The sequence below is a fragment of the Pygocentrus nattereri genome, chromosome 29, assembly GCF_015220715.1.
Source record: "Pygocentrus nattereri isolate fPygNat1 chromosome 29, fPygNat1.pri, whole genome shotgun sequence".
In the NCBI taxonomy this organism is placed as follows: domain Eukaryota; kingdom Metazoa; phylum Chordata; class Actinopteri; order Characiformes; family Serrasalmidae; genus Pygocentrus; species Pygocentrus nattereri.
In genome coordinates this window covers 6,521,385-6,534,578 of record NC_051239.1, presented here as the reverse complement: position 1 = coordinate 6,534,578, position 13,194 = coordinate 6,521,385, and the positions used below count along the sequence as shown (strand labels likewise).

General features: G+C 39.9%; 1 protein-coding gene across 3 annotated transcripts in view; it reads left to right on the top strand.

The window, feature by feature from the left end:
• Positions 1–11,823, top strand: part of ncor2 (nuclear receptor corepressor 2) — a 170,332-nt gene extending 158,509 nt beyond the window's left edge. For 2 of the 3 annotated variants that reach the window (XM_037536067.1, XM_037536065.1), the window contains exons 40-47: positions 1,172–1,302; positions 2,467–2,681; positions 3,581–3,712; positions 3,893–4,029; positions 4,478–4,531; positions 4,989–5,195; positions 6,796–6,966; positions 7,770–11,823. In XM_037536067.1, the coding sequence (XP_037391964.1) occupies positions 1,172–1,302; positions 2,467–2,681; positions 3,581–3,712; positions 3,893–4,029; positions 4,478–4,531; positions 4,989–5,195; positions 6,796–6,966; positions 7,770–7,942 (1,220 nt within the window). In that variant the 3' untranslated portion in view covers positions 7,943–11,823. The remainder of the gene's footprint in view (positions 1–1,171; positions 1,303–2,466; positions 2,682–3,580; positions 3,713–3,892; positions 4,030–4,477; positions 4,532–4,988; positions 5,196–6,795; positions 6,967–7,769) is intronic. The other variant, XM_037536066.1, reaches the window with a different exon arrangement.
• Positions 11,824–13,194: the final 1,371 nt, after the last annotated feature.

Here is a 13,194-nt window from a genome sequence, read left to right as displayed (position 1 = left end):
TGTGGAAATATGATTAGAATCTTCCTACACTTCCAACTTTTTTCATAAACCTTAAGCCCTGGCGAGCCGTACCTTACAGAGATGTGAAGCAGAATGCTTGAACCATGTCACTATGATAATGTGTTCTATGGTGTTAGTGTTACGCAGTGTTTTTAATCTGGAAATGTGATAAAAAGATTTTCATCCACTGAGCGATTATTCTCATTCCAGAGATCCCCATTGGAATTATTTGTTGTACGGTGAAACGTCTTCGTTGAGCAGTTTGCTGCAAACCGTACATCTCAGAAATGTTAACTTTCTTAACTTTAATATATGTACATTAAAGTAAGAAGACAGTATTCCTAATAATTTTGGACCATTTCTGTTGGTCCATTCATCATAATGTTTACAAAATGTAAAGAGGAGCTGGCAATTTCAGATGTTGCACCAACACTGCAAAACAATTGCATCTTGTCAAGTAAAATTGTCTCAGATATAGTTAATAAATCTAATATTTCTCCTGTTGAGATTGTTGTAAGCTTAGTTCAAGATCTTTTACTTTTTTTAACACATTTTATTAAATAATGTTCTCACTATATTGATAAATTATTGTGCTTGTTGTAAGGAATGTGCTTGAATCCAGCAGTTGTGCTACTATGAAGAGATCGTTTTACTTGAACTTACCTGAAATTAGTAAACAGTGTCTAGAAATAAGGTAACTAATCTTTATAATAAGTGCAAAACCATCTCACATGGGAAATATTACTTATATGGATTAGATTTAAGACAATTTTGCTTGAAAAGATGCCATTTTTTTAATAATAGCTTCCTTTTATTTGTTTTATGGCACAGAAAACACACTTGGGTTTTATCCTTTGTTGTCCAATAAAACCTTTTCGTTCTGTAACGAAGGGCTTCGGTTACAGTAAATTACTCAGTAGTGTGTTGATGGTCAGAGTGAGTGTCTAGGTCGAATGGCAGCACATCACAGATGTGAGATTTGGTTCAAAACCACAGATTCTGGCCTTTAAGCAGAGCTTTCTGTTTTTTTGGGCTTGATTTTTAAACACTACAATCATTTGAGTGAACCTGAATTAGGCAGTGCTGCTTCTGTGCCAGCCCTGGGCGCTTTCTCGTAGCAATGCACTAACGTCTAGACTGTTCTTTTTCTGTGTATGTGTGGTGTGTACAGCTCAGCAGAAGGCTTTGGAGCAGCATGGATTATACGGACCCCCAGAGGACAGACTGTCCCCTAGTCAGCAGCCCCCATCTCCCGCTGTTAAGGGATCCCAGAGGGTGGTGACCCTCGCCCAGCACATCAGTGTACGTCTTTCTCTCTTTCTTATGTTAAAATTTATAGATGCATCATGTTCACAAGAGAAAAAAAAAGAGTATTCTTTAATTTTTAACACAAGCATAACATATTTTTTTAATTATAACCTTAGAATCCAAAGCCCACAACTTGCAAACAGAAATGTAGATATCTTTTAGCCTTCATATCTTTAAAACAGTTTAAGCTACTGACATGAAATATCAGACCATTCAGCAGAGCTGGCCTAAACTAGCTAACGTGACATTGAGCATCAGTGAGTAATTCGGCTGTGGAAAAACCACCCAAAATCCTGATATTGTTGCTCTATTTTTTGACCTCCATAGTCCAACAAAGGGTTAAAACTACATTATTCACACATCAGACTCTGCCCTCACTGAAATCACCCCAAACCCTCTCTCTACGGTTATATTACATCTCTGCTTTTAGCCTTCATGTTATAAACAAAGGATTAAAAACGGTGACATTCACACATCAGAACACTCAGAGGAACCTGCCATCACTAGCCAGAGTGAGAGAAACCAGTTCCAACATCACACAACCGAGAAATACAGCTCAATCACAGTCATAACCACTGAAAAACCTGCTAGTAGCTCTCTGATCTAGTCCTAAGCACTCCCAACATTATGTTTACTTACTGTTATAATCTGCAGGGGACAGAAGCTTTAGATAAATGTTTGAGTAGAAACCCTGATGTGCTTCAATAAAAAGGCTGAAGTGAGATGAACAGCAGCTAAGCTTCATGAAATAAAACAGTTTTCTGTTGGAGGGAAAGTTTGCAGTAAGGAGTGATCAATCGCAGGACATCGAAAAATCATTTAACGTCACAATAGAATTGTTTCATGGCTTAAGTATCATGACAAACTCAACATTTTTGTTTTATAGTGATTCCCTCTCCTAACTGGCTGTTTATTCTGTGTGTTTAAATTTCTGAAGCATACAAACACAAATGGAACCGTGTATCGTCATTTACGATTTCATGAGACGAATTGTTCTGTAGATCGAGACACTCGTTTTAAGATCAGACGTTCGTGTCTCTGTGTGCTTGTGTCCTCAAACTCGTGGCCTTTTCATCCTCCACAATCCACTTAAAGAACTGAAAGTGCTGAGTTTTGATTGTATCTAAAATCTATCTTTAATCTTCCTTCCTCTTTCAGGAGGTCATAAAGAAGGACTACATGCGTCAGTCTCAGCAGGGTCAGTCCGGAGGTCAGCCAGCGCTGCAGCCTGTGTTTGGATTCCACAACTCCCCAGTGCTGGATCTCACTCGGCCCCCTAGTGCCCCCCAGGCCCAGACACCTTCTGAGCCTGGTGCCAATGCCCGGTACACACCCGAGGGTCCTGCCAGTGAGAGAGATAGGATGAGGGACAGGTAAGGAGAGGGGCTGGAACCTGCTGCTGTGCACTAAAACACTGAAATCATGTAGTTCCTCTGCTACTAATTATTAGGATGGAAAAGAGATCTAATTTCTGCACTAATAACGAGAAACAGTTGTGGCTGGTAGCAGTAAATGATCATTTTACATTTTATGAATTTGAATTTACGCTACAAGCAGTATATGAACCACAGTGAGTTTAAGACAGATGTGATCTGCTGCGTGTTTTTAGCCTATATAGATTACTGTAATGATGAGTTTCACTTGACTTATTGGGTTAGTATTTCTAGTGAATTTCATCCCGTATCTCTCCTCAGCTTTTTTTGTGAAGTGAAATTCTTTTGTCTTCTGTTGAAACTGAAAACTTCCACCCCCCCTGATGTTTTCATTCTGCATAAGTGCACAAAGAAAAGCATATTACTGGCTTTTATTGCAATATCCAGCTGACAGTAGTTACATTTTCCTGTTTATTGACCAATATTATTGGCTGCCAATGTATCGTGTACTAAGGGGTGAACAGTATGACAGTATATATTGCTACCATGATGAAATCATGGATGATGTCAGTATTTAAGGAAAGCTGATCAACTGTATGTACCTTTACAAAAAGAGCATAATTAGTCCCATTTAATTAGATTTAGTGTGGTGTGTGAAAGTTGCGGAAAAGTCATTGCATTTGTTGTTTTAGACAGTTTTTTTTTTTTAAAGTACGCTACTACTACTTTCCCCAGTTGTGGGATCAAACGGTATCACTTACTACAAAATATTGTGACGTATTTCTTGTTTCTTCCATATCATGCTTTTGCAAGTGTAGTTGGATGCACACTGTTTCTGCATTGTATCGTATTGTCTAAAAGCACTTGCCAGTATTTGACTGACTCTCGCATGTGTGCAGATCTCCTCTTCAGAGTAAGGTGTCCCCAGTGAGTCTGTCTGCTGAATGCATTGAGCCAGTTTCTCCAGCAGGGGGCATGTCTGAGCCAGAGTCACAAGGAGCTGCCTGTCCCACTGAACAAGCAGAACAGGGGTATAACATGCAGTTACTCTGAATACATAGTGAATATGTGCACAATATATCTATTAATTAATATTGCAATATTAACCTTTTTAAAGATGCCTTTTATTATATAACAAGCTATAAACCACAGCGCTGGTATTTTGTGCAGCCCTCAGTCTGAGTTATTCTTTGGTTTTTCTTCTCTATCAGGTTGGGTTCTCGCTCTCCTGCCAGCAGCTCCCAGCCCCCAGCCTTCTTCAGCAAACTCACCGAGAGCAACTCTGCCATCGTCAAGAGCAAGAAGGAGATGATCAAGAAGATGGTGGTTGGCAGTGAGACTGATTTCAGTAAGTTTTTAGACTTTGCAGGCTTTCTGGGCCAATCCACCTGATCTCCAGTGGCTTTAACTGAGCCTCAAGATCTCACCCATTGAGTGTGTTTACATGCGCTCAGTAAATGGTTGCAAATGGTTATGTAAACAGCACACTCTGATTTCTTGGATTGGAGTAACGTCTAGAAGTCCAATTAAGAAATCAGATAAAGAGAGCTGGATTTTAGCTCAGCAATCAGATTACTCAGTGCCTGTGAACTTCTTTTGGATTCCTCAGTCTGCGCATGATCTGATTTTCTGCACTTATAGGATTACTAAGTGCATGTAAACGCGGTTAAATGTGAAGCTGTGAACACCAGAGGCAGGCCATTCACTCTTTTAAGCTCACTCTGTATGAACTGACACAAGAAATGGGCTTTGCTATATGAGCTCATTTCCAATGCTCTTTTCTCTTTCTCTCTCAGACTCTGGGCAGCCTGGGACAGAAATCTTCAACATGCCAGCCTCCACCACTGCAGGTGAGCCTTTAAGATTGGCGAGTGAAAACAAAAATGCATATTTTTTACACAACATACAACAAAATAAACTTTAGAACGTGGTTTATCTGTTAATGTTATTTCGTGTTGCTTCAATTCCATAGAATCATAGATATATGTTTTTCTTGCGTCCGTATCCAGTCAAATGAAACTAGTTAAGAACGTTCTTCTGATTAATCCTACTGTGTTCATACTGATATTAGCCCAGGTAAAGTCCCAATCGCACCAAATCAGTCACTTTATTCATTAAAATATATTCAGTAAAAGTTTAACCTTTTTAAAAATGAACATTTATTGACTGCATTAAAAAAATAGCTTGGAGTTTGTGAGTGATTTTGCTCCCGTTTGTAAGATATTTGGTTAAAGTTAACTGTTAACTGTTTGTAATCACTGCTTCACTTCAGTTTCCTCACTCTGTCTCTATGTGCATGTGTCTCAGGGCCGGTCAGTGTGCGCAGTCACCCACCTCCAGATCCCAGTGGAAACACCATTGGCCTGGAGGCCATCATCCGCAAAGCCCTGATGGGTAAATATGATGAGCAGGCAGATGAGCGCCCCCCCTGCAGCTCCGTTAACCAGCTGAGTGCCGGGGTGACCCCTGCTGCTGCTGCTGACCCTCGTGCTGAAGAGCCATACTCATTGCCTGGTACGCCAGAACCACTGCAGTCACACGTATTGCTATGTTAACTAACAAGTTATAGAAGCTTTAGTCTCACAAGTGCTGTTCACCATACACGCCTACCTAGTCAGGAAGAAGCTGCAGCTGTAGTTTAGGCGCAGCATGTGGGGAGACACGGTTCTGAAAATCGCACTGATTTATCTTTTTCACTGCAAAACATGGTGTCTTGCCAAGTGAATCGCTCTTAAATGTAGTCGGTATGTCTACTGTTTCCCATTTTAAAATGCTTATGCACTTGCAACCTTATCTAGTTTATTTCTAGACATACGTTATTAAGTAAAGAAATTTTAGTAATTGGTAATAATTACTAACTAAAATTTGTAATTTTATTAATTAAATTATCTCACTATAGTGGCAGATCATGTTGCTGGTTTCATGGACAATGTGGTGATCATTTTACTTAATAAAATTACTTAAAACAAGTAAACATTGTGTAGAAATAAGGTAAATAATCTTAAATTATACTTACCACAATGGCTGTTTTATGTTGGCAAAGAGTTTTTGCCAATCTGATATAGTCCGATTACAGATTCAGCATGATGTATTAATATGCACACTCTATTCAGCAATCTGATGGAAAATGTTTGTTTACATGCGCACAAAATGACGCAGATGCGTGGAGAACCACTTAGAGTAAACGTGATCATGACAGCAAACATCACGTGAGTCCAGTCAACTTCATGTCACCTTATTAAAGAAGGCAGAGAGGAAGACATCGTGTTCTGAGACACATAAGCTGGACGTCCCAACGCCGTCGTGTTCTGAGACACATAAGCTGGACGTCCGTCCCAACGCCGTCTTTTAAAGATCAGAGCATGAACTTCGTCTCCTACACGTTCCGATTTGGAACGTAATCAGATAGAGGTGTTTACACGGCTGTTATTCTTCTATTTAACAGATTATTTACAGGACTACCACCTCATTCAATTGGATAGATATTATATTCAGAAGGGTCTCAATCAAGATACCTTTTTTTTTTTTGCGCAGTGTTCATGTCACAGTGCCCAGTGCAGGTGGCTGGTCCTAATTGCTGTTTGAAATTTAGCTGGAAAAACAAAACTTCATTCCCAGTCCAAATGACAATAAACACTGCACAGAAGTGCAGAAACACAGATATGCAGAGAGCCGATCCAGACGCAACTGATAACATCCTGGTAGTTGTTGCCAGCTTTGTGTGCAAAAGGTGTCTTTTGTCCAGTTTTAGATATACAGTCATACAGTGTCAGAAACCACATACAGTCCGATTCTCTTCAGAACAAGACGCATACCCAAGTAGTATAGAAGTAGTTTTTTATTTTCTATATTTTATGAAAGTACCTTAAAATATCCTTTTTTTTGTATTGTTCAAATAATTATATTTTTAAAGCAACGCCCTTTGAAGTGCACTTTACTATAGGCTGCAAGGAAATATGCTTCAGTCATCATATGTAGTTCCAACATAATGATTCAGAAAGGTAGTTTGGAAATTTGAATAATGGTATTTGGTGAAGTATAAAGGAAATATATTAAAAAAATTTTTAAATTAATTGTGTGGATATTGTGACGATTTACTGTTTGTGTATTAAAGGTAAATCAAAGGGCAGTGGGCGTTCCAATGGCCGTAAGACTAAGTCTCCAGGTCCTGGTCTGTCGGGAGGAGAGAGACCCTCCTCCGTGTCATCCGTCCACTCAGAGGGAGACTGCAACCGCCGCACTCCGCTCACTAACAGAGTGTGGGAGGACAGACCCTCCTCTGCAGGTACACCGCTCATCATGGATGACTGCTTTATTAGAAACACCTACACTGTGGCTACTTTGTAATTCATGTAGTTATTTAACGTACAGTAATACTGTTAACATTCAGATTTACATATAAACTACAGATCATTTTAAATCAGTAAGTCATTTTGAGAGCCTCAAATGTACTGTAATTATGAAGTATTATAATTTAAAATAACATTCTTTATATTAGTTTTATTATGACTTGATGCTATGCAACTGTAACTCACAGGATCATACAGCTCTGTTTATTGTCCTGGACAATGTGTTAATAAGATCTTTGCTGCAGCAGCAGCTTCTACTCTTCTGATAAGGCTTTCCATCAGTTGTTAGAGCATTGCTGTGAGGATTTGATTGCATTCAGCCAGAAGAATGTTAGTGAGGTCAGCTACTGAAGTTGGTGATTAGATCTGAACACGACAGCTCCATCACTCCAGAGAACACAGTTCTACTGATCCACAGCCTAGTGCCTGGGGGCTTTGTATCCCTGTAGCTGACCCTTCGCGTCGGGCATTGTGATCGTAGACTCATCTAGCTTTCTTCATCTCATTGTATTGGCCAGTGCTTTTCTGTTGAGATTATACAAGCTGTTTAAACAGCTTGGTCAGCAGTGGGTGCACCTTTAAATAGCTGAAAAGGAGTGTATGGCTATTTTTCAACATGCAGTGTACCTTATTAAATATTGATAGTAGCTGAATTCTCTGAGTGTCTGAATACTTTTGGACACACTGTGCATACCTGTATGTTTACTACTGTCTTTTTTTTTGTGCTCCCCCCCTCTAGGCTCCACCCCATTCCCCTGTAACCCATTCACCATGCAGATGCGTCTGCCCAGTGGCATGATGCCCAGCCACTCCCCCTCACCCACACAGTCCGGAGCGAGCCAAAGGCCCTGGGAAGAAGAACCCAAACCGCTGCTGTGCTCTCAGTACGAGACGCTGTCCGACAGCGAGTGAGCTCAAATGCACGGCCGTTTAAACAGGGACTGACATTAACACGTTCATTTTTTACTCGCTCGTGTAAACAGGGACGTTGATAGATGCACATACATTCACACGTACATATTCTCACGCATAGTGAAACGCAGTCATAGCCGTGCACACTTAACGAGAGCACATACAGATACGCCTACGTGCAAATTAATATGCATAATATCACCTCTAAGCGTTTTCATTGATCATACACACACATGCATACTCACGTCCCTTGGTTCTTTTAATACCTCTCCAAAACGCAGACACGTACATACTCCAAATGGACCCCCGTCACACAATGCAGCAAGTGAATGTGGCTTATTAAAGGAATGGTTTGATGTAAAATCTAATTAGGCACAGTATTTGACATTTTATGTCCCAGTTGTGCTTCTTTAATTTCCCACTGGTGCTGCAAGGCTCTGTAGCTCACAAACACTAGAAGTCAATAGACACCCAAATGCTTTGTGTAAATACATCCTCAGACATGCGCAGACTACGTTCAGGCCACTAAGGCCACCAGCGCAGCACGAAAAGAAACATGGAACAATGGAAAATATTTGGACGGAGTTTCTCACCACGTTCATCTACGCTGTAAAGTTTTTCATTTTCATAGTTCACAAGTCAAACTGTGTCCTAAACCACATCGGCAAGTCCGTATAGCCTTAATGAAGTTAATGAACTGGATGCATTTAAAGAAAAGATTTGGGTGACTATTGACTTCCGATGTTTACAGTATTAGTCGTATTGCTCCAGTGCTGAAGTAAATAAACAAAATTTGATGCCAGACATGTCTCGCCTGATCAGCTACATCTGGGTTAAGTGGAAAAACCATGTAAATTAGATTGTGCAGCCAACTGTTCCTTGATGCTGCGCTGCTGCAGAAGTGTGTGTACGTTTTAATGTATTTGTAAGCGTGTTAGTGTGTACAGTATGTTTCCGCACGTTAGCATGCGCCATCACTCCAAGATCGCTCGTAGGACAAATCACTTTTCTTTATTTCTCATTGAATTTCTCTTTTGTAGATAACTGTTGTCTTTTTTGGCCTTAACGTTTTTTTTGTTTTTCCGACTCATGGGCTCCCATCGCGTTTAGCTCATATGTTTCAGAGTGTTCTCCACCCGAATGCTCAGGATATTACACTTCCATACCGTAGTCCAATGGCAACACACACCTTCAGCTTTATTTTTTATATGCACACAGAGGCTGTACTTTACTACTGTGTGGTAAACGTCACAAACACCAACCTTTTCACGTTCATGTTCACGTTTTTCTCTCATGCATGTGAACGCGCGCACCCTCTTACACACTGTGGGGCAAAACTGCAGCTATGCATTTCTGTCTTAAATCTCAGCTGCTGGTGGCGTCGCTTTGCACCCATATGGAGTCAGACTCTCGGATTAGCCACTGCAACTTTACAGGATGAGTAAGAGGCACATTTTTGAGGTACAGTGGACCTGAATGGGTGTGTTTGTGTATGCGTTAAGCATGAATTCTTCAACAAGGAGAACAAAGGCAGCCTGTTTTCCTCAGTTAATCTTTTCAGATGTAAGGACAGGCTCGCCCAGCGTTCTAGAAACAGACGCTCATGAACTCGACTGTGCATAACAGTTTGTTTTTGATTTTACTTCATTGTTTGCTATTTTTCACTTTTTCGGCTACTTTAGGGGGGAGTCTACATGGGTGGGCCATATCATTGGTTTACAGGGTACATATGCCATGTATTTTTGATGTCATCATACCGTTTTTGTTGTTCTCTTTGCCTCTAGTCGACCATTTACAGTTTTTATCGATTCTGTTTCTTGTTTGATAGATGTTGCAAAAGCTGAGACCTTTTGTTGTGTTATCACTAATTTTGTGTTTTTTGTTTTTTTCTATATGAACCATATTTGTACACATATTAGTGTTCTGTTTTTTTTTTTTTTTTTTAACGTTTCGGTTTATTAAGCACTTGGCCAGCAAATAGACCTTGTTGGCATCCTTTAAATGGACGCTGACTTAAATACTTAAATTAATGCAACTTTTGTTGTTTTTTGTTTGTTTTTTGTTTGTTTTTTTTTTACACAGCATTTACCTTTTTTGTTATACAGTATTGTTGTTTTTTTTTGGCATGTCACCTAAAAAAAAAACAAAAAAGCAAACAAACAAACAAAAAAATAAGTCCAGCGACAATCAGACGGGAGAGGAGGAGGTCAACGATGATGCTGAGCTGGACACGTGGACGCCATCGTAGAGGAAGCTGCTTATTTCAGGTTGTCCCCACGGCGTCCTCACAAGGAAAAAAATCCTCACAAACCTGAAGTTTGTCACACTTACACAAAGACTCAACTGAATAAAAGCCATGCTGTCTGGCCAGTCCATGGACAGTTAGAGCTGCTCTTACGCCCTGGATCAGTTTTGAATGGTATCTCTGTGTTTTATGGTTTAAGGACACTCGATGTGGGATCAGTTTTCCTTTTTTTTTTTTTTTTTTTTAAAGTTGTTTTCACAGTTCTTACGAGGACCTCCAATTTTATCCTGAAGAACATTCAGCCAACAGGGAATGGACTTCTGTGGACGGCTGGCATCGGATATTTCTTGCACCAAACTCAGCACCTCATATAACGACATAGCGGATCCCTTTCTGTCTACAGTGTAAACAGCTGGTATGAAGTGCCATTTGACACATACAGTACTGAAGTTAAACTACCAAGTGTCTACGCACAATCTCGTCATCTTTTCCCCTTAATTCATTCACCCCCCCCCACCCCCCCAATAAAGGATACAAGACTAATGAAAACGGCTCAGGCTTGAAAGAAGGAAACGCAGCCACCACTAAAAGTAAACCTTCTTGGAGATACGGCTTTTACCACACTAACGTCCCAAATCGGCATCCGTTTGCCTGATCATCAAATAGCAGTGATGCTATGAATTGTTTTGCATGCACATTAGATATTAAGGAATCCTTTTTTATTACTGTTATTATTATTATTATTATTTGAAACTTATCTGCTACGTTTAAGTGCAAAAGTTATCCCTACTAGCACTGATGAAAAAAATGATTCTTCACGTTTTTGGAGAAGCTGGAATCGGTGGAATTCCAGGCGGACAGAGAAGTTAATATCAGATGCAGTCCTGTGATGCGATGCTTTTTGTTGTTGGTCAGTTGTAGTGCATTATCTAGTGTGGTTTTGTAAGTGGGGCTTATCACAGGCTTGTTCACGCACATTGCCCTGAAATAGTGTCGAGGCTGCTAAGATATGAGCTACTTCTATAACCTCCCTACATTCTGCAGTCAGACTCTGTCACATATCCCCCCCAGCGGCACTGCGTGTTGTGGAAAAAAGCGTAAAAACGTAGGATGTGTCTGTCTGAAGCTTGCATTTCTCTCTTGACTTGTTGTCGACTGGCCAGTGATACAAGGACAGTGTTTCACTGCGTTTTTTTCAGCGTTTTCTTTTTTCTTACCTACTATAAAAGAATCTGTATAAATTGCGGGATGATTACATAATTGGCAGCGAGCAACGGGAACGTGGCCCGTTCCTGCAAAGTGTTGATTTTACGGCCCCTCAGTACTTTTAGGATGGGTTTGGGGTGGGGGGTGGGGGGGTGGCATCTATTTTGTACAACATCTTTTTTTTTTTTGTTTGTTTAATTATTATTAATATTACAACCCACTGTATTATAGTGAGGAGTGTAAATAGGCCTAAGAGGATGTACATATTTATGTGATTTGCTGCAAGGTTGATATTCACAGAGAAACTGTTCACACTGTTGTATTTCAACATGGCCACCAGCAAGATTTGTGGATAGCAGTGTAAAAACGAAACAAACAGAAAAAAACAGACACTGCCTTAATGTTTAAATAAAAAGCTTATTGCCATTGACATGGGTGATGCTCGTGTGTGTGTGTGTGTGTGTGCGCGCTGTTCTATCCCTGACCTAACCAGGACTTTGTTTCATTATATTGTATATCGCTGCTGTCGGAACAAACCTGTGTCTCTAACTTTGTTGTTTTCTAGTTTTTGACATAATTGGAAAATGCGTGGGTAAAGTAAGGGGTTTCCTTCTCCTGTAAAGAAGTAAAACATTTTGGAGATACAAAGTTTTCTTCTGACAACATATAAGGTCTGAGGCCACATTGAACATCTGGGCCCTTTTTATTTGAACCTGGAAACAAACTGAAATCGTTTGGATTGTATGTTGAGTAAAAGGAAGATTTTAAAGCATTTCAAGGTCAGGAGGCAAATATAAGTGAATTTGTGACTGTGTTGTGTCTTTGTGTTGGTCACTTTCAGTTGTATTATATCAGAGGACGTAGCAAAGGTTTTTAAAAATGATGGCAATGATTTTCACTCCCAATATAATTTGTCTTAAAACAATTTGCATTATGTTGTACTACGTCCACCACAAGAGGGGGCAAGAATCTCATTCATTTCGAGTATGTCCAGCTGTATCTGCCTCATTCTCCTTTTCCATGGCAGAGACTTTTCTACACGTTACTTTATACTGAGTGTGAAAGGACGAAGCTCATCAATGTGTGTGATATTGAATCAGTTTAAGGCGATGTATGCGGGAGCTTTCTGTTCTACGCAGCACTGCTGGCTGCAACATTCAGACGTTTGGTTTGGTTTATTCTTTGTTTGCATTGCTTATTTGGGTGTTTGGAGCCTAAATTTACATTTAATTTTACTGTAAAAAGTGAATTAGACTAACAAAAGTGTCCTGTACTGATACTGTACTGCTCGGCACTCTTGGCAATAAGAAGGCCGAATTCAGTCAGACTTAGACCTTTTATCTCGTCTGCACTCAAAAGACGAGTAATGAGCACTTAAAAAAAAAAACCAAAGATGGTTTAGACGTGAAAAGGACATCACTTTTAAATCCATGACCAGAGACATGAGTTATTTTGATTTCAGGCTGGCTGAGTTTCATGGCATGATGTTCATGTTCTATGGAAAAATAGCACATCCTCTATAGAAAACACTCAAAAATGGCATTTTCTGCCGATTCTAATGCACAATTTCACAATTTGCTGAGTTTAACGTATATGAGAGACAGTTATATGATGTGCTAAATCTTTTGGACAGCCCACATTTAGTTTTATTTCTCCAATATATTAAATTCGGCAAATAAACGGTTAGTAGCTATGCATTAAAATGTGCAGACGTGTTGTCTGTAGAGCATGTGTTCACTTAATCACACTTAGAAAATCAACACCTTTATTTTAATGGGGGCAAAGGAAACAAATGAAAAAG